The sequence below is a fragment of the Channa argus genome, chromosome 14 (genome assembly GCF_033026475.1).
Source record: "Channa argus isolate prfri chromosome 14, Channa argus male v1.0, whole genome shotgun sequence".
Classification (NCBI taxonomy): Eukaryota; Metazoa; Chordata; class Actinopteri; order Anabantiformes; family Channidae; genus Channa; species Channa argus.
Window position 1 is genome coordinate 15,078,062 of NC_090210.1, and position 27,871 is coordinate 15,105,932.

A 27,871-nucleotide genomic window follows, 5' to 3' on the forward strand; every position below is an offset into this window, starting at 1 on the left:
TGTATCACTGTTCACCGGGTGGTAACATTAAAGGTTTTAGGTGCTTTGAAATATCGTAAGTGTGACCACATCCGAAGACAAAAGTGGTTCTACTGTACATGTTACCAATGACTATCTTTGACTATCTATCGTTGAATAGCTTCCTCTCTTAAGCTGGGGACACACCTGAAGACTAGCAAACAGTGGACAGTTCACGCATATACTGTGGAAATAAATCTATATCTATCTATCTATATACTATATAGCACACTTTGATTTTTGACTCAACAATTTGTGTATAAATGAACAAAAGACGAAGAAAAGGACAACAGGGGAGGATAACACATACTATAGAGCCTACAAAGGGAAATGAAGGTAAAATAACTTTATAAAACTATGCTACGTCCAGATAAAACTGTAGTTGCTGTAGGTCTGCCTCAGTTGTAATATCATCGATCGCTGATACTGGTCGTAAATATGAAAAAATCATGTGAGAATGACTGACAGAGACTGGGTCTGACAACTAAAGACTAGAATCTTTACACATTTAACACTTGTCTCTGCTGACTGTCAGCAAAAACTAAGGCCAGACTCATACTCACCAGGGCCAACTAGGTCCAACAAGTCATTATGACCAAATCCCATCGACTGTACATTGGCTGTAGAGTCAAGTCTGTGCTATGCCAGAGAGATGCCGAAAATAAAGAACTAATGGCGACAAAGGATAACTGTTGTATTGTTTCACTTTGCATTAATTGGTCTAAAAAGGCGCACTTGAACGCACCACAACGCCTACAGACAACTGACAACTAAAACATACGTACTTCATCTGTTCGAGGAAAATATTCTCCATAGCAGCAGGTGCTGGTAGTTTGTATTTGTCCATCAAAAAGGGAACTCATGGAACCTTTAAAGAAAGCCACACTACATTACCATTTTCTCACCACTGTCGCTCACAACACATGGTTTCTAGCTACTGCTAATTTACAATATGTCTGATAACAAGTTAAAAATGGCATCAGCTCACTGACAGGCTCCATCGTCAATTCAACATGCTGGATTGACTAAAAACTCACAGACGGCAATTAAAATAGCGCCAACAGTGTGGGACAAATGCAAAAGCAATAGGCCAACAGTGTGTCACAGGCTTTACCTGTTTCCTGGCTACATCCCACTGCCTCCTTGATCCCTCTAAATTATTTTACCTTCAGTCTTGATGTTATAAACTGAAAATTCTGAGATGAAGACAGAATGTCTCTTTCTGAAGGCATCTATGATATGGATGACCAGTAATAAAGTTGTTGTCTTCACATCTCTGCACTCTTAGCCCTCATGTGTGTTTGGTATAAACCAAGTTATGTGCCCCCCCTGTGCTGCTCAAAGGCCAATTTTACCCCCCCCCCACATTTATACTTTATTAAAATCTGTCTGAACTTTGCTCTGTTACTAAAAATAGTCAACAGTCACCATCCTCAGTTATTACCTTGCAGTCAAAGCCATGTGCAGCAGCGGGCAATGCTGTCTGTGCCCTCCTTTGCCCTGGATTTTGCCTTTCATGTTACTTCCAGGCTGCTTGCAGGGATTCCTCTCACAAAGCTCCAGTGACTGCACTGAAGAATGTATGAAAGAAAAAACCCCAAACACACACAATTGTGGGCGGGAAAATAACTTTTCACTTCCAGTTGTTTCGATTGAAAAGAATTCTTAGTTTGAGGTAACATTTTCAATCTAGTCACATAGAAAATAAAATCAAAGATGAGGTAGTAAATCACAAAAGCCACTGCAGTAAGACTTTAAATTTGTTTAATATATGTAATAACAATGGACAAATGATTCCATGATTTCCCCCAAACTTTTCACATCGGGTCACAGTTCAGTTTTCCATTGCGATTCAGTGCATTTTAAATGATTTCAGGTTCAGAGAAGGTGGTTTTGTGTCTGAACCTTTTTAAATATAGTTGTTTCTTTGTAGGGTAGAGCTTTAACAGTGACACTGTCACAACTGAGTCCACTGACAATGGTTTTCGGAGGTGTTCCTGAGTCCATGCTTTGATTGCAGCTACAGAATCACAACTTTTTTTTGCGAGGGCTGAAGGTTGGATTAAACACAATTTCATAAAAATACCATCACAGTCCACTATTACGCTGTCATGACCCAGGTCTTGGACTCATTTTGTGCACTCTGGCATTTGCTTTCCCCTCCTACTGCTCCTGTTCACACTTACACACACTCACCTGGCCACTCCTCTCCTGCTCTCCTTGTCTGCAGCAGGCACACACTCAGCCCTTCCCTTCTCCCACTCTCTCTTTTTTGGTTTCTTTCTTTTACCAATAGTCTCCATGTGATTTCATTCAGTTTGTTCCTTAGATCTTGTTAGATTTAGGCCAAGCATCACTTTTAGCCATGATGCATTTTTCTGAAGTTTTGCTTTACTTGGCTCTTGTTAGATTAAAGCCTTTGTGTCTTTTTGTTCTTTTATTATTATACTATTCTGGAGTCATTGATGTTCTTCATACTGGAAGTTAATATTAAAGTAGTTTTCTTTACTTCGACCTCTGTCTTGTCTGTTTGCATTCGTGAAGGTGGCCTTTGACATTACTGGCCATTTCAATTTAATTTTTAAATCTATATAAGACATATTTAATATATAGATTTTGATTCCTTTATTTTAATTAAAAAATATATATATCTAGAACAAGCATATAGATGTGTTTATAGTAGCTTGGTAAAAAAGAGACACTGACTGTGCGACCACTCTGAACATGCAGACACGAATGTTAATCTTGCCCCAGGTGCACTTTGGTGAATGGATTAATGAGCTTAGTAATGTCAAAACTGCAAACGTGGTTGTGTTTATCTAGCAAAACTGAAACCTTGCTGTAATAATCAACTTGAAATGCCAGAAATAATCGTGGACTCTCCAGAGGAAACAATCCTTTCATCCTTTCTGCTGAATGTTATAGCAAGAGCTTTAATGATACTAAATGAATCCTGGCTATAGGTCAATTGTAGTTACAGAACATTTACACAAACTATTAATAAAGATGAATTGTGCACTGTCTCTCTCTCTCCCACACTGTGTATTGGACAAACACACAGCCTATGGATCCTGGTCTGAAAACCAAAATGTGTCAAGACAAAAATTTGACAATACCTACGCAGTTATGGTTTGGTGCGGTCTATGGCCTATGTTGCCTACAGCACCGGCCGGCCTTGTCACGGTCTCCCCATCATTCCAAACCATGCATGTGCTTCATCTGTGCCAGTGTTGCTTCTGCAGCTGCATCCACCTGTGATCTAAAGCCATAGACACAGCTCCACTATCTGTGGCTCTTCAACACAGTTACCCAAATATGGAGATGTGCTGAGTGTTGAGTTCAGCATCGATTTCTAAATGCTCCAACCTGTGCAAGGTTTCATATGCAAGGTGTGATGCCACCTAACTCATCAAATTTTTAAGCAAAACAATTCAATGGTTAAAGTCAGTGAGACATGAATTATGGTAATTATGGTCTTTATTATGATCTGAATTATGATCTTTCAAAGTTAAGGATGGCCTTCAGATTTTTTCGTCATTGTTAATAATTATGGTAAAGATTTGGTTAGCACGATCTATGCCGAGGTCCCAAAAATCATGTTGGAAGGTGGAATGAAACCAGAAGCTGGGCTCATCTGTTTCAGAACACATAGGCTGAGGAGTGACTGTGTTTTGATGAAAAAAGCCGAGAAGTGAGCAGCAGTGGAAGGGATAATAATACGGATGCACCATGCAGGGGCACAAGGCTCAAAGGTCTTACAGGTCAAATAATACAGTCATATGATCAGAAAACACTGCATCACAAACAGACAACCATGAGAAATCAAGCGTTTATTCATGCTCTTGCGTGGGTTTTGAAACGTGCTTAAGAGTCAACAAGGCTTAAAAAAAAAAAAAAGGCTGCGTTTACACCCAGCATTTCCTCTGTGGAGGTAGCACCGAGGCGCGGCAAAGGTAAGCAGGTATCTACAACAGGAAGGGGGGGCCTGATCATCATGCTCCACTAAACTCCTGGCTGGAAATCGGAGATCCAGGACCGTATGGTGATCGTACACCAGTAGACAATTGATATTTTGAATGACAGTTGTCAAAAGCAGCACAAACGCAAACAAAATGTTCAGTGACGGTGAGCCGTATACAGTGCCTCCACCATGAGGAGAACTTGCAAACCTTCTAGCTGTGAGGCACTAACCACTGTGGTTAGTCCACCACTGTGCACACACATACAAGTTCTTTAGTTTTGTCTGTCCAGCCATTGTTATTTTCTTTGTACAAATGACATTTCTTTGCTGTCAGGTGACTGTATTTGTTTGCTTTTGTGATGTGATTTAGTTCCCCTGGTTCACATTGCCCTGTTCATGTTTAGTTTCCTTACTCACCTGGCCTTGATCCTGTTTAGCTTCCTAATTTCCTCCTATGTTTTTCGGCCTCAATAAACACCACTTACCCTTGTGCGCTGCCTGTCTATTTATTTGGGTCCACCTATATACACCAACCCTGACTGTATGTATTTGCATTTCATGCTCTGCAGTCTCAAAGAGATGCAAACTGAGCAAAAGACACAAAACAACAACAGAGTGAGACAAAAAGTATGAGTAGATACAAAAGTACCACAAAGACAAAGCAGCTGACCACATAGACAACACAGGGTAAAAAAGAAACCAAAGCAAGTACAAGATTCTTTCAGTCTATGGATTCTGTTTCTGTGAATGAGTGATAGCCCAGGGGACTGTTGTCTCATAATGTCACCGTGTTTTTTGACACTGTTATGTTGTACACTTAGCAGTCCTGTTGTACAAGACTTGTCCTCTAATAAAAACAAGGACAAACCAGTATTTTTGCTGAGTCTGCGTGCTGCTACTCTTCATCACTGAGCGAGGGTTCTCATAAACGAGGCCCTGGAGGAAAAATAAGGTCAGAGAGAAGGAAGTGCTAGTTGTTAATCAAAATACGGAGCAAATGAAAAACATTAGATGAGGATTAAGTTCATTTGTTGTGGCCGCAATAACCTGTCAGATGGAGCATCCTTCCATGGCGTTAAATTAAATAATCGATTACTTTAATGGAGAACTCAAATGGAATGCATAGCAGTTAATGGTTTTGTTTTATGTTACCTTTCAGAATTGGTTATTTCCTCTCTGCTCTGATGTAATTTATTGATTCAAGGTCACAGTTCCCTCTTGTGTTGTATAACAACAACAACACACCCGACGGACTTTTTTCTTCTTGTACTTCTGCACTACCAGCAGACAGCATCACTAGTATAATGAAAGAACATACACAAAATAAGGAATCTTGTTTATCAGGTTTCAATTGCATTTTTCAGTTCTGTGTCCCACATTCGTATGATGAAGTAGATATTCTTCTACAGTGGCTGCATAATAATTTCCTTTTGGGACATAACTGTGACCCAAAACACATTTTCACACTGTAATGGCGATGTGTGTGTGTGTGTGTGTGTGTGTGTTCTTTTAAGTCATGGTCACAGCTGGGCTTCCATCCAAATGTAAAGCAAAATGTAAAAGGATCTTGAGAAAATTGCCTTTTCATATATATAGCCATAGCTGCTTGGCTGTTAGACGAAAGGAAATGAAGAGGACTTAAGAAAAGGTTAAATTTTTTTATATTTAATATTTTAAAGTTCCTTATGTTTTTCCAGTCTGAATTGAAGTCTGAAGTGGGGAAAAAACTTTTTCCACGTGAATAAAACTAATGTTGCCAGGATCCATGTTCTGAGTTAGACTTTTTAAGAACCATTGTGCCAGATGAGACAGTGATCATCTCAGCAGCCTGCAGCCCGGCTTTTGAGAGGATCTGACCAGATGACCCAACTTATCTCAGTAAACTGTGTGGTAGTTTTACTGCTAGAGCTCTGTTGTCTGTAGTATTTTCATACAGTATTGTTGCTCTTCACTTTTAAAGACAACACAGTCTTAGAGTCGAAATATGTTACTCACAGTTTGTCTGAAGGAAAGTTACAATTTTGTTTATATTACAAATGACCTTGGACTCAAACAAGTAACTATGTGAATCATCAGTGCTGAGCTATGCTGTTGCTGCCCCAGTTGTAAATAATCCTCCCGTCTTCGGAGTCCAGACTCCAAGTTTAAACTTGTCAGGTTTAAACTCACGATCGGGAGTCCGAAAGTGTTGTTAACCTATGTTAACCTAACCCTAACCCAACAGCTAAAACTTGGATCCAGTTAATTGCAGAGCTTTATTGTAATATTAACCTAATCCTGGTAATGGAGACATGTCAGCCCCTGTGGGTGGAAGGTTTGAGTAGTAAATGGAAGATGTGTGAGACGTCTGACATTTAGCTATAGGATCTGATGCTATTTCAGTTTTATTTTCACACTAGTCATATTGTAACATCATATAGTGGCAGTAAAGGCCTACAGAAGTATTTGCTGTGTAATTTCAGGAATTATACGCAGAACCAAGATAAAATGTCAAGAAAGCTGAAAATAAGAACAGGACTTACAGAATTAATGAACCACAAAATCTTTCAACAAATGTGAAAATGTGAGCTTAAAGGAATGTGGTTATCTTTTGCAATGTTTATTTGCACCTGATTTAATCGAAGTAAACATGTTGGATGGTCGTGCATAATCACTGTGCACTCTAGCAAATGTAAAAAATAAAAAGTAAAACATATTATTTAATCAATCACATTAAATTTAGAAATCAATAGGAACAGCTCTGCCAGAGTTCCCAGCTCAGTAACAGCAAGAACTCACTTTTTAAAAACGATTTCTTTCTGTCAGTGTGCATGACACACGTACACGTTCAGGAAAGGTTTGAAACTCTAGTTATATTATTGGAGTGTGTTGTATTGTTTGATTACCTTTTTGATGGCAGAGTGATTGTGTTTTTCACCACATTCAGTTATTGCTTTTAATGCCACATTTTTACCATGAATTCAGTAGCTTTAAGTTTGACAACAGATCATCAGCCTGGTGGTTTGGGCTTTAGCTTTGTGCCCTCTGAAACAGTGAAGGCAGATCTTGGCAGGGAGACTGAACTCTAGTCAGCACTATATGATGTTGCAACATGAAATACTTGTACTCCTATTGAATTTCACATACCAGTAATGACCAGGTGTCACTTTTACACATTTGTTTCTTATTTATACGACAGATTTGTAGCTCTGTGACATTAGTAGTTTTGTTCTGTATTTTGTCCATTTGTATAGCCAGGTCTAATTCTTTGTAAAAAATATAAAATTGGACACCCCTCTCAAATGTTTTACCTGAGCTGTATTTCACCACTTGTGTGCACGGCTTCCAACAGGGCGACGTGATAACTTTCAAATACGCCAAAATATAAAAACAAATACGGTTATCAAATATCCCAGTACTGCAACTGTAAATTTCAAACAAAGATCAGTGGCTTTTGGCTTGTCCCTTCAGTGTCGCCACAGTGGAACGTGTTCCACGCATTTATTTGGCATGTGGTTTTATGCCGGATGCCCTTCCTGCCGCAAGCCTCCCATTTTATCCGGGCTTTGGACCGGCACCAGGGTGGCCCTCAGTAGGTTATTGGGGCCACACCTGGTGGGGTGGAATTCGAGCCGAGAGCCTTCTGTATCCCATTGCTCTACCACTGAGCCACCAGGGCCCCCTTTTAACTGTTTCAGCTGCAAAACCTGCGCTTCCAACAGCTATGTTCTGCTCTGTACAAACTGTACCTAATATGACTGAACTGGTGGGAGAAGCCATTCACCCCCACCCCACAGCATAACAGAGCAACTGGAAACAGGTCAATGAAGCCTTGATTTTGCTTTGTCATCTCTAAGAATGTATTAATTTCCAGTACAGTCTAACCGTATAAAACGCAAAAACAGCAACATCTATATGCATTTATGTGCAGAAATATTCCAAAATAATGTACCAACTCCATTGTTATGCAAGTAAAAGCATTCAACTGTCAAAGAATAAAATAATGCTATACAGAAGATATATTACTTCTTCACTTGGACAGTGACAGTGTACAAATGCTGAAGCTTAACATTTTACAGTTTGCACATTTTTAATTTGTTTTTAAATATACACTTTCATTGCCTCCATACTCCTATTTCAGTGCTACTGGTGAAGTCTCAATACGACATACTTTTCCCATTCCACTGTCTTCTTTTAGATTGTGATGACCTAATAAAGAATTAAGTTGCATACATCAATTAAGTGAATGGCAGTTTTATATGTAATATAAATATACATGGGTTAAATGGGTTAAATGGGTTAATAATCAAAAATGTCCTTCAGTTTAAAGGGAATTTACAACACATGCAAAACACTTTGTGATGCGACTTGTTCTTCCCCTGTTATGTTAATAACAACTCAGCAATTGCCTTGATCACCATTGCAATTACCTTAAAACATATTACAGACTTTCAGCAGAAATTTCAATAAGCACACATTTTATTCTTCCGAATATTTGGCTTTTTTTAGTTCTCCTATTGTTGCTTCAGTTGCTTACTGACATTTTGATGATCGTGAAGTTGGAGCTGAAGGTGCTTCCTTAATGTTCTTCATGTCATTCTCATCTAAAGTATCTGATGCAACATTGACATCTACAACTATATTCTCTGGGATACGGCAACCACATGAATAAATCCTGACATGAACCATTATAATAAAGCAATACTGCAAAAAAGGACAGAGTGAGAGGAGTGGGATAATAGCCAGGGCTGCACTGCAAATATGAACGGGCACCAATACAATACCAGTCACACGTGTTTTCAATTTTTACAGATATTTTAATAGTTCCATGTAACTGTTAGTCCATCCTCTTAAGCATTGTTTTACCAATATTCATTCAGCTGTCCTTGTTCCAGGGTCATAAGAATTATACTTCTCTTCGGCAGCTGCAATGTGTCTTCAGGCAGCCTAAGATACTTGGCAATGGAATTCAGCAATATTATCCATTTCATTAAGCTGAGGACCTTGGACGTGGTGGCCATGTGCTGTCTCAACTTAATGCAACAGTAATGCTTCTGGGTCAGCTTTGAGCAACCTGACGAACAACATAGGAACTTCTGAAGTTACTTGAAGTGCTTGTGGTCAGGCAAACATGAATGCATTTGTCATCCAATACCTCACAGTTACTGTGAGGTTTGATAATTATTGATGCTAGAATAAATGGAGCATCAGGTGTGATGAGAATGGGACCTTTCATCTTCACTTACTTACAAAGCTTCTTCTCAAGTTCAGACAAAGCAAGTTCTACTTCTGGATGAATTTACGAGGTGTGTCTATGTAGAAAAGTCTTGGATACTTCTCCTTTATCTTCCATGATTAATAATATCACATCACAATGTGTCATTTTGACATATTCTGCCCAGTGTTTCTTACTTGGTATTGTTAAGTTTAGTTAGATACTCTGACCTTTGTATGCTGAGACTGGTGCATTTTTCTCACTTATTCAGCAAATGAAGATGTTGTGGAGCATTCCATTTTGCCTCAGTCAAACTCCAGAGGGGCTTGGAAGACACACACTCACTGCATTTGTTGTCACAGATGTGTTTTAAATGCCCGGACATTGTGAATGGAAATTATACTGATTAAATAAAAGTAAAAATGTGTCTATTCTGTGTGTCTATTAAATGTTTAACTAGGGGGGTGTGAGTGTAACTGTAAGAGAGGATAAATAGAATATCTATAGAGTCAGAAAATGGATGGATTATCAGATGTATGTGGAAAATATAAATTGTCTCATTCAGTGCTGTGGCAGGTTTAACCCGGCGGTTTCTCTCACACACAAACACTAAACAATAATATCTCTCTTCAATACCACATGTTGTGCTGTAAAGAAGGTAAGGTTATCATTTGCAGCAGGGAAAGAATTAGGTTTTGGTCCATTTGTCCAATTCTCCTAACTGCAATATTGTAGGAACACCTTCGGGGAATCTCTTTAAAATTGCATATGGATCCATTTGGACTCCAGAATAAACTAGATTTAGATTGTAAATGACCAAAGGTCCACATCCCTGTGACCTTAAGCTCATCTGATTCTTGCGAATGTGATGACTCAGGACTTTTTTGAGGGAATTTCATCAAATTTGGCACAAACATCCTTTTGGACTCGTGGATAAACTGATTAAAGTATGAGTCTGGACAGACAAGCATAGAAGCTGCAACTTGACTGATTGCCAGAGGCATATAACCACAAAGCTGTAAGTCTAGTGATCAATGATTTCATTTAATGGGTATTTATATCCTGTACTTTGGTAATCAGCTTTGGGTGTTTAGAATGGGAGCACTGTAATTTCCACATTTTCATGGATGAATGAACTAAACCTTAATACTTTGGATAGATACATTTCATACACATTCCCTGTAGCAAACAAGAAGAAACAGAGGTCACAGGTGGGTGTTGCGGTGCTGGCAGGATGCAGACAGTAGCAGGGCAAACTGACTGAAGCAGTGAGTCTGAAAAAGGTAAATACGTCGGCCAATTGATCATCCAGAGCAAGTTTTCCAAATTGCCTAAAAGAGTGTGCGTCATTTAGTACCACCCCCAACCATGTCACAGAGAATTATAGACTTTGTTCATAATCAGTCAGCAAACTCTTCATTATGTCTCCTTTTGCGTGGAAGTGAATGGACAGTGGTCGTGTTGACGTGCAGCTGTAGAAAGTGATGGAACAGTAAGTGCAGCAGCAAGTATCCATTATTTAACAGGCGCACAGGGAGTGTGAGGAGGTATGAAAACTGGTGGATGAAAAGGGAAAGCCAGTATTCTCAAAGGCTTAGTCTCTATCCGTCTCTGTCTCTGTCTCTCTGTCTCTCTCTCTCTTACACGCACACATAGAGCAAGAAACAGTGGATCCTCCTGTGGGGATGGAAAAAAAGATGCCATTAGTCGTCTCTCAAATCCAAACCTGGTAGACTTAAATGTAAGATTTAAAAAAAAAAAAAAACTCTATGCTTGAGAACTTTTCTCTCAAACAAGTGTTTCTGCCCAAGGTCCTCAATAATTATAATGTAAATTTAAATAAATCCATTGACTTTTATCTTTATGATAAAAGTGCTTTTATAGCCTAAATTATATTTTTCCATAAGAATTTTCAGACTTTTTTTCTCAGAATGAGTAAAATATTAGTAAAATTGGTCTCTCTTTAAGTTCTGGTTTGGTGTCCACCAAGCATCATCTGCCTCCAGGTGATGAAAGAGCTGGATGAGAGTGGAGTGTGTTCATGAGAAGGAACTGAAGAGTTAATTCTGCTAAAGATGTGATGCTAATTCTCTGTAAGTGTGTCATGATTGGTCCCTTTGACATTAAACAGACATTTATCCATTGGCATTTACATATATACTGGATATTGATTTGTGAAGATTGAAGTCAGTAATGTCATTTCTTGAATGTACAGAGCTATACTGTTTGTTTAGATAGATATGTCTACTGTATACAGTATATTACTATGTTCAACCCGAATGACCATAAAGGTTTTTTGTCTCCACCGCTTCATGCAACTCATGGGAGCATCATGTAAAACAGCACACTAATGGCAGCTGGTGCAGAACCATCCCAGTTTGGTTACATGTGGCACAAAGATTGATTAGGTTTGGGCATTAAAACTGCATGGTTAAAAAAAATCAGTTCCTTAATGTTTTACAACCTTTGCTGTTACATTGAGGTTCTCTTTGGGAGTGACGAGCATGGACAGGATCAGGAATGAGGACATCAGAGGGACAGCTCATGTTAGATGTTTCGGAGATAAAGTCAGAGAGGCCAGATTGATGTGGTTTGGACATGTTCAGAGGAGAAACTGTGAATATAGCGGTAGAAGGATGCTGAGGTTGGAGCTGCCAGGCAGGAGGTCTAGAGGAAGAACAAAGAGGAGATTTATGGATGTAGAGAGAGAAGAGGATGCAGAGGACAGGGTTAGATGGAGGCACATGACTTGCTGTGGTGACCCCTGAGCGGGAACAGCTGAAGGAAAAGAAGGGGGCAGGTCTAGAGTTTTTTTATTTATGTACTGGCCAGACTGGGGCACATGCTCAAAGAATCGAAGCACATTTGAAATAAAGTGGATCAGTTATAACGTTACCCCTTCCCAGGATTTTGAAGAGGTTTTTGTGTTTGTTTTGACCTAAAATGCTTGAATTCATGGCATTTGTTGTGGTAATATTTGTTAGTGAAAACTGGAAAAATAGTGTCACTGTATTTATATAATTTGCAAAAAAAAACACAGAAGATAACCTGTCAAACTGAGAAGAAACCTCACAGTTCAGTGTTCTCAGTAGCACACGCATGCTTAGAAACAAACGGCGTGTCAGAGGACAGTCTCCTTTGTATATAATAGAATTGCTTGTATAGTTGCTTTAACCTTTGAATACAATTTCAACGAGAATTCCTGAAGATATGACACAATTAGTTATTTTATCAGCAGTACAGTGTTTTGTGTTTGTGATACAGTATTTTCACTTTTTAATTGAAAAGAATCTATTTATTCTCACAAATGTACTTTAGCAACCATTTGCTCCATCAAGGTTTTCATTTAAGTTTTGGCACAAAGAGAAATGCAGAAAATCAACAGTAAATCACAAATATAATTTGGCAAAAATGTGTGAGAAATTGACAGCGTACTGCTCATAAAAGTATCACATGCTGTTCTGGCTTTCGTTTAACCTCAGATCTTGTTTTCCCTCTGTTACAGTCGGACTAAGGGCCTATGTGTGATCCGAAAAAACCGAAACAACTGATATGGTTTGCATCCTTTGGTTTGTGTGTACTGTCTGTGTGCAAAACAATCACACTGAGTAGCCTGTTTTACAGTGGAAATGTCTAGTCTTTGATGTTGCATGACTGAAAGGAAAATGACATAGGCATACTTAGCTAGCATTTTACTTTAAGTGCTTTATTGATCAAGATAAAGTGGTGCCTTTTGGCAGGAAAAAAACCAACTTATTTTTAAGCACGGCAACACCCTGCCTTTGACGGCCATATGCATTCAGTGGGTCTCAATCGATGTGATGACTGGAATGGAGCATAAAGGTGTGTTTTAGCTGGGTGAGCGGAGCGATACGAGGTGGACATGATGAGATGTAATTACTGTCACAGTGACTTCATTAAGCGCTCTCTGCTGCATCCTGCAGACAAGTGATCTGAATTCCCGCTCAGCCACCACATCCCCTACATGAATTGGTCATAATTGCAGTCTTTCATTTTCTTCAAATGAAAGTGGTGGTCAAAAGTATACGGGAGGACTTTAGTGCTGCTCCACTTTGTCCTGAGATGTGCACTTTGAAATGAGAGCAGGAATTTTGTTTAATTGAAAATACACAGAAAACTGTTGACTGAAAAAAATGTAATAAAAATCCATCTCATAAATCAGACGTTCAGTATTGACCTCACAACTTAGGCAGCTCTACAGCATCTACAGCCTTACCTCCACGTAGTGTTGTCTTATAAAGTTATTTCACCTTTATTTCCATCTGTAGGATCCATAGTGTGTCCTTACATTTACATCCATTATTTTGCTGCTTCTTTTCCATCTTTTGTTCTTTCACACACAATTTTTTACGTTTAAAACTTCCCAGATGCCATTATATATATATATATATATATATTTATTTTTTAAAATTTTTTTTGTTTATTTATTTTGGCAAAAGAACACATGAAAATGTCCTGCTCTTGCAGGATTTGGGGTGTGTGTCTTTTTCCAGAAGTGTGTTCAGACTGTCAGAGACGAGAAATCTGTGATAGTTGAGGGAAACGGTCTTTAGGTGGGAACTGTCCAGTCCAGCTGGTTTTCAGGTGTATCCCAGCCTAAGCTCTCCCACATTACACTTTACACTTTGCCCTGTGATTCAGGAGGTCATCATAATGAAATCCCAATAAATGAGAATGCTCTAAAACTTATTAAGTGTGCAGAAATAACTCAAACTCTCTGCTTAGAAGAGTGAGCCTCAGCTATTAGAAGTGATTATCTCTCCGCGGCTGCCAGCACTGTTCTGAGAGCCAGGGTTGCAGGACCTTTAGCAGCAACTCTCCAAATGGTGAGCTTTGGAGCATATGTTGCTATTCTTTATTTAATTACTTGTTATGCTTGTCTTTTTTTTTACTTGTACTTGGTTGCTGCAAACTTGGATTTGGATACTTTTCTCCCCTTCACAGTTCTTTACAGTTTAACTAAAGTAATTCAGTATGCAGTGCCAGTTCTGCTCATGTAGCCACCATAACTATAATGAGATAAGAGTCTTCCTCCATCATCTGCTGCTGAGTGCCAATAACAACAGCCTCTTTTTACAAGCAGTCAGTGTTTGCTGGAGAGCACTCATCAGTCGCTGCTGAGGAGCTTCTGCTTCATGGATTTTTCTGATTTGCCATCTGTGATGTATCCAGTTCAACAAGGATCTCACTAAACACTGTGCAATACAGTGAGTCTGCTCTGAAGTAAATGTTCAAATCATCTGCTTTCTGTGTTTATCTTTACACGATTATGATTTCAGGCTTTGCCAAATCCCAATTCAGCAACTGTCAGTCACCAGCACACTGACTGTATTCTCTTGCAGATTCATAACTTACATTATATATAAACAATTACAGCTAAATATTATTTGGCTGTAACTTTCTACATGTATTAGTCACTACAACTCTAACCCATATCCTTAGAAATCACTATTTAATATGTGTGTAAATAGGTGAGGTCCCAGATCAGCCTGACCTGAGAATTTGTGTGTGAGTGTGTGTGTGTGTGGTGATCTATGCTCCTTGGTTCTGTCACTCTAACACTCTCCCTCCTGCCTTCACACTCAGCTTTACAGTTTTATGCACAAAAAGAAATTCTCCAAAACTGCATCACTCCATGTCTGGCTCTCTGGGCATATTCACTAGGATCCATTATGAATTTTAGAACACCCAGCCCACCCACCTTAAAACACCATTTCTCCATCTTCTAAGAAGCACTTAACAGCACTTGACCCTCACTTCTCCTCTCAAATAGAGTCTGGAGCCTTCTGACTGAATAGCAGCTCCATCCCCTATTCCAATCTTCAGTTATGCAGATGGGTCATGATTGGCTGATAATCTGCATGCTTATGTGTGCATTAAGCTGCTTTATTATTTCCAGGCAGGGGCACTTGCCCACTCAAAGTACGTTTACCTCTTTATTTGCATAATTGTTGACACATGTTATGGGTCTGATGCAAACCCTTCAAGAAATTAATAGTACACATTCTAGTAAGCTGCAGTGTCTTGATGCAGAGCAGCTTAAACTAAAGCTGCACTAATTGGAATTGGAAAATGGCCAAGAAGGCTGTTAACTTTTTGTGTTCTATTATCTCACAATGACATAATAATTATCTCATTATCTCGGGATAACATCTTTGTTTTTTATGGTAACAAGATAATTTTTCTCATTCTTTGGAGATGACAAAACTTCTTTCTCGAGATAATGCAAGTCACATACTCTCCTCTCTAGGACGAACAAAAGTGGCAGCGCGTTGTTCTAATGCACTCTGGCACAGCTACACATCCTCAGACGGGAAGCTCTGACCAGGGGCTATTTCACATGGATGAAGCAAACCAAAGTATTCAACACTAAACGTCCAAAAGGCGTGAGCTGTCTATCGGTTGGATGTCATCCAGAAGTTCAGAATATGACACATGAAGAATGGATCTGACACCTGCTGTTCATTGAGCACCACAGTGACAGTCATTTGGATTTTACTAAGATATGTCGTTATCTTGAGAAAAAAAAAATTATCTAGTTATCATGTGAAATTATCTTGTCTCTTACGATAACAGCATTTATGCCTGTTTTGGCCACTGTAGTTTCATACTAAGAATGAATCAAATGAAGTGTGATGTGAAAGGAGTCAGGATGTTTGTTGTTGTCTTGCTTACGTCATGCTTTTAGTTCTAAAGCCTGCAAATTTTAGCTTTTTTTTTTCTTTGTTTCCAACAGCAGCATGCAGCTAATTTTAGTGACAAACCTATGATATAACCATTGTACACTAACAGTCTAGCACAAGTCCTCCGACCTAAATGTCCCATTCCTCTCATGCAACCCACAGATGCATTTGTTAAGTGTGCCCCCATACCAGCAGACATCTGTTGAAAACCCTTTGCCACCGGGCACTAAAATGGTAGCTGCTGTCTCTTACAGTGGTGCAGTTGGTGTGCACAAATTCTGTCCTAAAACTCTGGATTACACCCTTGCAAACATAGTTTGGTTAAAATCAGTGCCTCCGTGACAACAACAAAAAGTAGTTTATTGTTCAGCCATTAGAAATTAGGAAAGAGAGAGTGAACATTTTTCAAAATGGGCATTCTATCCAAACCCACCCCAGCACCATCAACTCCCACCCACCCTAACACTGGCTATTTCAAATTAGCATCATTAATGTTGTATTGGCATACAGTACAGATGGATTCTCCAAAGGCCCATCCAGGTCAGGCTCTGATTTGCATTCATGCATACTGTATACTTTGTACTTTGCCCTGCAAAGAATGATGATTAGAGAACAGTGAAATCAGACTGAAATATCACACCACATATGTCAATTGAAAAGATGATCAGTATTATATAAACGCTGGTTTACCCACATACCCAGAAGTTATTTCATTGTATCTTGCTGCTGACTAGTTAACTTTCAATCCCCACCTCCTCGGGTCACATGTCGAAGTGTCCTTGAGCAAGACACTGAACCCCAACTTAGTTGCTCCTGGTGAGTGTTGGCCAGCTGCATAGCAGCTCCCCCATCTGTGTATGAGTGTGTGTGTTTGATTGTGAGTGTGAATGGGTGAAACACTGTAAAACACTTTGGACAAAAGCACCTTATAAGCAGAGCATTTATTACTGTTCAAGCAGAGAAAAATGACCAACATAAACTTTTTTAGTGTGGAGCAACACATAACAGGTGCAGCAAACATAACAGTCACCTAGTACTTGGGTACAAGAAGTTGCAAAAGTAAAGTTGGGGATGATAGGATGGGTTAACAAAGCAAATGACTTTCCCACAGGAGACCAGCGTTTAAGTGCATTTTAAAACAACTGTTTCACCTGGCTACACCAGGTGCCACTCCTCTGGCCCTGCCCCTGGGGATGAGCTCCAGCAGTCATGTGACTCTTGACAGGGGAAGTGGTTAGAATAATGGATGGATGGATTTAAACTGAAATAGTGTAAGAATGATTCCGCCACAAGTTCATCAGTATGTTGTACAACTTAAATAACCTCTATGTCATTTGTATGTGTTCGCTAGTTTGCTTTAGTATGGAAGAGATATTCATTTCAGACTGAAGATGCTTTTTAATGCAAACAACCCACCTGCTTTAACTGCTTAAAAGAACATCTTAATGTTTAGTAGGCTATTAAATGTGTTAAACTGAAACATTCAAAGAGCCTGACTTGCAGCTCTTCATTTAAACCTGGAAGTTAAGTGGCTCTGACACGTTTAGAAAATCTCAGATTGTCTTTGATCATTTAAGGCTTTTTTTCTTTAAGTGTGCTCCTTATTAAGACAAAGGAGGAAGGAGGAGATTATCAAATTGTAATCCTGTATACGTTAGAGGGTGATGATAATCAAAGCTTATGATAATCCTTTAATCATCTGGAAATATTATTAAACAGATTGGAATTAATTAGGTAGTATGTGATCAAAGATTGAGCATTAAACTAAGATAAAGGACATGATTTTCTCTCACTCTCTCTGCTGTCATTTTTCATCTCTCCTGTTTTGTCTTTACTTTGTACATTTCATATTTATGGTTTATATTTTTTCTTCATCACTTTCTTAATCTTTACTGGATTGCATCTGATAATTTTCTCACATCAAATCTACTGATTAGATAATAGGCTAGTAGCTAATGATGTTTTAATAATATCTAAAAATGGAAAATGCAGGATCAGACTAGTGTCTTCTACCCACTGTGGACACAGCCAGTAAAACCTTTACTGTTTAAAGGCAATGGGAGAAAATGTGAATGCCTTTTATTCTCACTTTGAGGCAGGACATGGGAACAAGCTGGAAAAGAAACTGCTTTAGTCCAAACACAAATTTCTTAATTTCTGCATCGATTGGTACAAAATGGGTGACTGTGGCGCCGGAGGTAGAGCAGTTGTCCACATATGCCAGGGTTGTTAGTTCGATCTCCTCCTGCCACATCTTGAAGTGTCCTCCAGCAAGACACTGAACCCCAACTTAGTTGCTCCCAAAGAGTGTTGGCCAGCTGCATAGCAGCTCCACCGTCGATGTGTGTGTGATTGCGAGTGTGAATAGGTGAATGAGAATGAGAAGCAGTGTATTTTGTAACGGTTCGAGAATAATTAGGGACCCAGTGATAATCCAGATAAAAAAACAGGTAAGTACATGTATGTGGTGAGCAACCTGCAGGGGTTCTTCCAGCTCACTAGGTGGCACTGTTAATCTGGTGGAAGTCCTGAATTAAAGGTAAGTTAAGTAATAAGAGTTTCTGGCCTACTGGTTTCCAGGGATCGACGAGGAGATCGTGGAAGGGGAGGGTGGATAATCAAGATTTTAAAAATATAACAGATCAGTCTAGCTCCGTAAATTAGTTCAGAATAAAGGTCCAGATATCTTTTATTTGATACTGTATTAATGCAGTGATTGAATATGAACCTCATACTTTATTTGGATCAACAAAAATCCCAAAACACAGAATCCATATTAAAAATTAAGTAGAGACAGAGGTTTCCAAATAGAGGCAGAGCTCAGAAGACAAAATATCTGTAACAGTCTAGGAAAGAAACAGCCAAATAAATAATGCTTTTATCCAAGAAGGCAGGTCAGCGGGCAGATAGGGTTAAAAAAACTTCCCACCAGAAAGGCTGGAAAGTCTGTAGATGAGCAGACTTTCTAATAAATTAGTTCAGTGAACATGGGCGTTTATACAGGGAGTGAGGGAGGAACAGTTGAACGTGATCGTGGACTGATTGTGAAGTGAAGTGGCAGAAATGACAGAAAGGGAACCGGAAGTGGGACTGAGGGACAACAAAATAAAGGTCTGAACCAGGAAGTGAAGCTGGTGACCGTGACTTTCACACAGAACTTCCAAAAGCTACATTATGGGGCTTGTGCGCAGAGTGTACTGAGGAGTTACAGAATGAAACCTCAAACTTTAACTTTGTCCAGTATTTTGGTTTGTGATCTGTAAAACTACACTTTGTATATAGAACTAACTTAAAGAATTATGGTGTGCTAACATGCTAAAGAAGAATGGTGAAGAAAGCAGATGTCACATCAGGGATAACCTCCATCCTCACATTCATAAACGCCCCTTGAGGTTGGACTGAGCACATCTGGAGGTTGTCTGGTTCACATTGTGAGTGGGTCTCAGTAGATATAAATGCAATGTGTACAGCAGTGAAAGGCAAAGAGCAGCCTAAAGGCCAAACATAGCTCTGCAAAACCGCAAGTTGCAATATAAGCTGACATTTTCATTATTAGGTGCTCTGGTTCTCACCAACACAAATGGGTGGAAGCATAAAAGAAACAATGTGCTGATGAGTTTTGACAAGGTACAAAGAACAAGATTTTCTTCTACATATGGGTGAAAGCAGGCTTCATTTATTGTGAGTGAGAAACCCACCAGTATACTTTTTGTAAAAGTTTGATGTTTTGCAATTGCTTCCTCTTTCTCATGCTGTCATAATTTCCCTTGATTCAGTTTTATCATCATCCCATTAGGCCAGTAACCATTCTGCCTGCATTCTTTGAGTCACTCCAGTGCACTGAATGTTACAGGTCACAGTCTCCATAAGGCGTCAGTCTGGAATTAAATGAGCAGACACTGATATGGAGAAAACATACAGAGATCAGTGACAACATCAGTCAGATGGATTAGACAACCTACATCTTTAATAAAGAAACAAACTAAAAAACAGGGTTGAATTTATTTGGCGTTTTCTGACATCACAGCATACAGGGTCACAAACACACACCAAAGCCAACATTGGGTTAAAAGTCCTTATTTTACCTTTACCAGACATGTTGGCAGCCATGAACAAACTCACAGCAGAACTATTATATATGTGACCACTATTCTTGGCAGAATTGGTAAAAAAGCTTCATTAAATGTGTTGGTTTTTCTCATTCTTTACAAGGACCATTCAAAGTTAGACTATTTCAGCCATCTAGCTGATAGTTTAAGGCCATGTTGAGGAATTCTGAGGTAATCATCCTGCCACTACTGTAGGTACAGTTTTGTTGGGGTTAAATATCTCAAACATAAATCTGGTCACTGGGACCAAACAACTTATTCTTAGTCCCATTGACCATGAAATGTCCCACAGGACGCTTTTTCTTTGTCCATGCTGTTTTTTTTAAAAACGTTAGTTACAGTTAGCTTTAAGGTGCTGATTTTCCTTCTTGGACAGCAACCTTTCAGTCCATAATGATGTAAAACTATACAGTGAAGCTGTTGCTCTAGCAGTAACCACTTCGTTTTAGACCTGTGCCATGATGGTTCCTGGGTTGGGATGGATCCCATAACTATCTGAACCAATGTCCTGTCAGCTGAGTGAGACGTTTGGGACATTTTCCAGACCAGAAAGTGGCTACACTTCCCAATAACTTGTATTTATGTACAGTAGTTCGGACAAATGATCTTGGAGTCTGCAGTCTGCAGACTCAGATTTGCATTAAGCTCCACTGTATTTTCCCATTGCCCATTTTGTATTGGTGCTGTCAAACAAACCCTTTTTATGTTTGCATCATGCTCTAGATTGTATGCATTTCTAAAATGTATTGTAATTTCCATGTAATGTTCTTTCTGGAACTGTAAAATGCTAAAAAACCCTGATTTTTAAAAATGTGGGGGCATATGGTCTATTATTTAGTCTTCAACTCTACAACAGCACCAGGAACAGTTTCTTCTTACATCATCCACGGGACTGAATCTTATCACCACCCTACTCCATTTTTACTGCTCTACTGTCCAGGTTAAAAGGTAAAGTGGCAAATATGGGGGAGTTTGGAGCGGAATCCTTGTTGGCTTCTCTTTGGTTCATCTTTTAATAAAGACATTTCTCAGTGTTACTTGGTTGCTATAAAGCCACTGACTCTTTGCCTTGTTTCCATTCTCTCCCAGCAGCAACCTTCTCCAGCTGTTTCCCATGTATAGCTTCTTGTGTGTATTCTGCCTGTGGCAGGAAGAGAAGCCCAGGCCTGCAGGCCACACACAGCCGTCTCAGTGAAGCAGCTCAGCATCTTGGTCAAACCATGCCTTGGAGAACGATTGGTCATGCATTTTTGAGTGAATCTGTGTGAATTTTTGATTGTGCGGCATGTGTGCATGTGTGTGTGTGTTTGCATGGTGGCCTTTGTGTGGGGGTGGGGTTTTTGAGTTTGACAGGCACTTTTTATCTTCTTACATGACATTTCCATCAAAGATTAACAGTGAGAAAAAAATACGAAGCACTAATGGAGGCTATGGTGTAGTCATAGCATGGGAAAGTTAGTGCTGTCATCACTAATGCTGCCACTGGGTAACCACACACACACACACACACACACACACGCACAGATACACACTGAGACTTGCATTGAAGTGACTGATGTGCTCTACCTCTCAGCCTACTGCACATCCGTTGCTGACAGATGGTGAAACTAATTTTAAAAACAGAGCAGGGATTGTACTCTGGGTGGAGAAGGGTTAAAGGTTTAAAATCTACCCATACCCATTAAAAAGAAAAACTAATTAGATAGATAAACCTTTCAAAAGCTTCACTACTTCTTTTTTTCTGACTGACTTTTCAGCCCAGAATACAAAGTGCGAAGCCTTTATGTCATTCTCTTTTATCTAACCATGTAGGTTATTTATTCATTTCTCTGTTTCATTTACTGACAAAAATATGGTCATGTGGAGTTAAACATTTATATAAAGGCAACACTGGCCCATTTTTGAAAGATGATATTATTCAGAATTGGTGGTAACAAGGGAAAGAAAACAGTGAAGTCCAACTATCTCACTTTGTGAAAAGTGAAGCCTTTGCCCAATGAGGCCTGCTGCCTTAAAAAAAATGCAATTCAGTGATTAGTTTTTATGTTTGTATTAATGACACTACTGCAAAATGCTAGCATTGCATTTATGAAGAAAAAGTAAAAAGAAATAAACTCTTGATATTTGCTGAAATCCAAAATGTAGTTTTGATGGTGCTGCACAGCATGATTTCACTGCACAAGCATGGAATCTGTGTGCAACCTTAGTGTGTGCAGAAATGCACGTTAAGCTGGATAAGTGCAGTATGCTGTGGATGGAGAACATTTAAATAATGCCCCTCTCTCATTTGGGAGGCACATGCATTGATGCTGCTCCTGCTGCTGCTGCTGCGTCCGTGTTCTAGCTGCAGCTTTTTAAAAAAGCCAAAGAAGGCAAGGAATGACATTCTACATTTGGTTGGCCAATGTGACACTGAGTCCCGAGGAGAAAATGGCACATTCGTAATAGAGAGCTGAAGAGAAACAGGTCTGTTCATGAAGTCACTAGGGGGGTCTGGGGGGAAAAAACTGTGCAACAAAATATGGATTATACAGCAATCAGCTACAACACAACCACAACATTAATCCACTACAGTAGGTTCTTTTAATGCTGATCAGTGCATTTCGAATCCTCATCTTTATACAAGTTTAACATGCTGGTCTCTATTCCGCACTGAAGCTGTGATGAGATGCATAAGAAATACTTTTTCGAAGGGTTTTCTTCTGGTGTTGGTAGTGGAGGAAATAAGAGGAGGGATAGCAGGAGTGCTACTTTTTCCCCTTCTCAGTGAAGATTCATTTGCAACTGTTTTTCAAAACAGACACTTTTAATGAGCCAGGTTTTAATTGTAAAAGTTTATTTTGCGAAAATTAAACAACTTGTTAATACATCATCATCATCATCATTATATACGGACATTAGACTGCCCACAGCAAGTTTCACACCTCCAAAAATTACAATAAAAAACAGTGAAGCTGGACAGTATTTGGATTTTTTTTTGTCCTTCCAAGAATATTATCATTTGACCTATAAATATTTGGTACAAAATGAATTAATTACAATATAAAGAAAAATATGTGGACATTTTCGTTTGAACCCTTCAGCGTAGACCACGTTCACAAAACACAACTGGAACAAACTGCTGCTTTTACTGGGACTGGCAAAACACACAATACAAACTCCCGATATTAAATCAGAATTACAAAAATCTGATCCTGATGTCATAGTTTCATCCTACACTTTTTAATAAACATAACACTGAGGTTGACTGTTGTGGCTTTGACCTTTTGCTTCAGTAAGTAGTGTAATATCCAAGCAAATGATAAATTGAGTACGTCTCCTTACAGTGTTGGTAAATGACACTGGTTAACAACAAAACTCTGTGTCTCTGAATGAGACCTGAAGGTGGGCTAAATAAAGCTAAGCACATAACCCAGTAAATACAGAAAGTACTTTCTTTGCTCATGTCTCCCGCAAAGCAGTGAGTGAAATCTGTGCCAGAATACCTTTGGGTACAAAATTTGGATCATATCCTCCTATAACTATACATACAGTACATGGGAGAAAACAGCCATGAGCAGGAAGTGATATGAAGCTGAAAATGAGGTTACCAGTCATTAAGAGACATTCAAGGTGGTATGCTGGCTGTGAAGTAGGACTGGCACTTTTGGAAAACTCTGAACAGGTAATTGTCTGAATTAATTCAAATGCAACCCACACAGTCTAATCCCAGGGGAGTGACTGACGAGGCTGTGTTCGTGCGCAGGGCCTCTGCAGTCGAACAGGTGACTTTGGCTTTCTTCTTGGGTTATTTATGCAGAGTTGTTTAGTCTGTAAATGTTTAATTAAATCTAAAATGCTTCCTTGTGGTATTTCTGCAAGGTTCGGGGTAATGATGATCTGCTTCACTATTTTGTGTTATTGTTTGCTGTGACTGTAGGAGGTCATAAAGAAGTTGATTTAACTAAAAAAAGGAGAAACATTAGTCAGCACATCAGGCTCCTGTTTACTCATTTCTGGTCGTTATGCTGAGCTATGTGTGACAGGCGCACCACAGGCGTGCTAGTTGGCTGTTACCTGTAACGGTTTGTTAAAATGCCCCCTCCCCCCTTTTTTTTAACAGACAAAGACAACGTGCCCAGTCACAACTGTCAGCCCTTGTTCCTATGTGGGCTTGGTCTGTTTTTATCCTTAAGAAGTTGGTGATAGTTCTTCGGAGAGTTAATCCAACTACTTTCATATTACATATTGTCATCTGATTCATTGGAATTATTAAAGTATGTGTAGCACAGCTTTAATATTTGAGCAAAACCAAAATCTTTTATGCAACTAACCTCTGGTAAATGTGAGTTTTATGAGCTCAGTCATGCACGAACATGAGTCTGAACTTTCAAATAAACTGTGAGGGGCCTCCTTGTAAAGGCAGGGTTTCTCCATGTCCTTCACGAGCAGTAAACATAAATGTCTGTATGATTCAATCCACAGAGCAGGATTAAAGCTGGGAAGGAAAACGTGCCCCCATCGGAGCTGCTCAGTGGCCAGCAGGTCAGACTGTGATTGTACTGGGCAGCTCCTAGCAGAGAACATGTGCTAGCAGGGTGTTTTATGTAATAGACAAGTGGCTCTCAATGAAACTACCCTGAATAAATGATTGATTTAAAAAAGGACTGTATTGTATTTCCAGTACCACCCAGCTCAACTATAGTTCTGACACAATAAACACTTAATCAAGAAGCTAAAAATCTAGGAATGATGCAGTGAACATATATCTTCTTTCTGTGTACAGCACCAAAAAATAAAAACTTAATCGGTGAATACCTGTGTAAACATAAAAACAAATCAGTGCATTTAGTCATATGAGTTGTTCTCTTTTTACACTGTAAAAGAAGGCGATTTTCCGTCAACAATTGGTCAGAACAGCTCTTCTGGAATGGTCATTTTGTACAAGACAGCAAAAAAGACAAAAAGCAATCATGTAAGTCATTAGCCCCCCTCCACAGTCTCAGCCAGCCTACAGGCGTCCACAGTTCAGCTCGAAGGGCAGCAGAAGGGCACTTGGTAAAAAAAAAAAAAAAACGAAAAAAAAAAAACCAAAGACAGAAAAAGAAAAGACAAAAACTCATCTTCCCAACACTCTTCACTTTATATCTGCAGCACTAAGTGTGTTGGTCCTTTCCTGGAACAACTACACTGGGGTTTTGTTGACTGACCTGCTTCCACACACTCCATTGTGTTTGCCTCGAATGGCATATTTAAAGCCACAGGAAACACTACAAAACGGTTATTTGGTAACCCAGGAAAGATTAAAGCAAAGCCTGAAAGTAATAAAATTCCAATTCTCAATACAAAATAGAGTTCGATTTTGATTCTAAACTCCATTTAGGCCTGAAATGTTTCTCTGAAGAGGTTCACACTAGTGGAACTGAAGCTATTTGGCTTTACCGCTGAACTGGTTGATTTACATTTCTACATCCATTAGTTCCTATTCCCCAAAACACATATTTAGGACTTTGTTTTTAAAATGACTCCATTTTTGGAGCTGTGACTTCATGTGCAGTGAAGGCAGGTCAAAAATCAGTAGGTGTTGTTGAATATCTAGTGAAATGTAATTAACTTCCAGCCAGCCTGTCTGTAGGTTCTTCATGTGGATGTTTATAAGTTCTCACATTTTCTTCAAGCTCATCAGAACCATTCACAATCTTCAGGATTAAGTTTGTTTGCTCACTTGTTTGCTTGCTTTCCTCTGCCGTCCTTTGTCCAAACGTTACAGACACCGTAAACATGGAAGTGTGTATGTTTGTGGATCTTTGTTAGGAGAAGTCACTGTCCTCTGCCCCATACAGGTCAGCTAGTTTCCTGAATCGGGGTCCCCAGTCACTCAGGTAGTGGTAGTCCTGCTCAGCCTCAGACGAAGCTGAGCCCAGTGAGCTCAGTGACTCGGCCACTGAACCTGTGCCTTCGTAGGCGTAGGTTGCCAGTGAGTCGTACGGTGGAGCTGTCGGGTTACAGTCGTTCTCCAGAACCCTCTGGTTAATGAACTCGCGAACATCCCCATTGTCTCGTGATGCCATGCCGACTGGTGCCATGATGATGCTCGAGGCAGTGGGGGCAGGTCGGCAGTTTGGAGGGTACAGCAGAGTGTCGGTGGGGATGATGTCACGCCTCTGTTTGGCAGACTCCTCTAAGGCGGCGGCGGCATCCGGGTGTCGCAGTGCTCCAATGTCAAAAGCTTGGGTGTCCTCTTCGCCACCGCCCTCGTCGTTGTAGCTCACCACGTTGTCTCGGACATCCTCTTTGGAGATGATGAGCGGTTCCTGCTTCCTTTGGCGTTTTAAGGCCGTGAACAGAACCACAATCACTGCAGAACAAACAGCAGAAAAGAGCAGCGTAAGTGAACAGCACTGATCAGGATACACAACATGGTCAGGTTTTTTATAAACCTGCAGTGGTGAAAAAAAGTACAAGTAAAAGTTCTGGATTTAAAATGCTACTGAAGTAAAAGTGCAAGTATTCTCTCAAAAAAATATCTCAAGTACCAATTGTGAAAGGGCTTAGTTAATGTCACGTTGTACTGAGTCTTTGCAAAAGTGACTTTATAGGTGGCACCAGAAATGTTAGTTATTTTCCAAATGGGTAGGTAAAGTCTGTATGTGTAGGTACGATATGTTTGACTGAGTACTGAGTACTGGGAGCCACATGCATTATGTGTATGAAAATGTACAGGGTAATCTTTATCTTAGCTGTGACCTCATCAATTCCCACCAGGCAGCATTGAGTTTAGCACATGCAGGAGTACGGAGTGAAGGTAATAACACCTCCTCCCACCCTTCAACAACTAAGATTATAGAGCCTAGAGGTGGATGCTGTGGCAGAGGTGGAGTTTTTCCAAATGCAACATGAACAGCAGCACCAAAGTGACAGCGTGGCTTTCAGGTAAACAGCGTGGCAGCAGGCAGGCAGCAAGAGAGCAGAGCACTGACAGCTTAAGAACATTAAAGGGGTGCATGGGATATACAGTATGTTGCAGTGCAAAGCCTGTGCAATGGGAGTGTAGCAGCAGACTGGGGATGGCTGCATGGACTAGTTCACTAGATTCTCTTTGCTTTTTTTGTAATAAACCAAATAATCTTTCACTTTGTACACCCCAATGATAATCTAAACAAATGGGAAAATGTAAAGGAAAGCATCGAGGCTTTTGTGTGCATCATAGCTCATCTAGATGCAAGGGGTGGATGCATTGTATCCCAAAATGAGTGTAAAAACACAAGGGCAGCACAGCCCGGTCACAGGCAGACAGCAGCCTTTGATTTCCGAGAGGCCTCAGCCATAAATAATCATGCACAACATTTGATTGGCTAAGCTCGCGCAGGCCAGTTTGAATTTAAATCAAGTAAGAACACAGTGGCAACAAGGAAGAGCGGAGGCAGTGTTAAGGTCAGTGAACTGAAATAACCGATAATGCACACACAGTCGCACAGCAAATCACACCATGAAATGTCTGCGAAGAAGCACAGGAGCATGAGGTGTGACGTGAACGAGAGAATGTCAGATATGGAGAGAATGACACGTTTTTCTGAAATGCTAAAACACTAAACCGCAAGTCTTGCAACAACACTGTTAACTGCCAAAACATATTCCTCAAATCAGTCTTTTTACAAAACCTGCAGAAATAGTCAGTTTTCAGATGTGATTCCACGTTTTTGCAAAAACTCTGAGCACATTCTCACTGACTAAACACAATTTGCACTTTGATGCAAAGCAGCGACACACGGCCCACAGAGGTTAAGCACAACCAGCTCAATGTTGTCACTGTCGTAACCAGTTTTAATATTGTGATATTGTGATTGTGATAAGTGATAAGTGATAAGTGATGCCGAAAAACTGGTCCATGCATTTGTTACTTCTA

General features: G+C 39.8%; 1 protein-coding gene across 3 annotated transcripts in view; it reads right to left on the reverse strand.

Moving 5' to 3' along the window:
• Positions 1–22,801: 22,801 nt before the first annotated feature.
• Positions 22,802–27,871, reverse strand: part of cdh6 (cadherin 6) — an 80,843-nt gene continuing 75,773 nt past the window's right edge. For all 3 annotated transcript variants that reach the window (XM_067474908.1, XM_067474909.1, XM_067474911.1), the window contains exon 12: positions 22,802–26,323. In XM_067474908.1, coding sequence (XP_067331009.1) covers positions 25,776–26,323 — 548 coding nt within the window. In that variant the 3' untranslated portion in view covers positions 22,802–25,775. The remainder of the gene's footprint in view (positions 26,324–27,871) is intronic.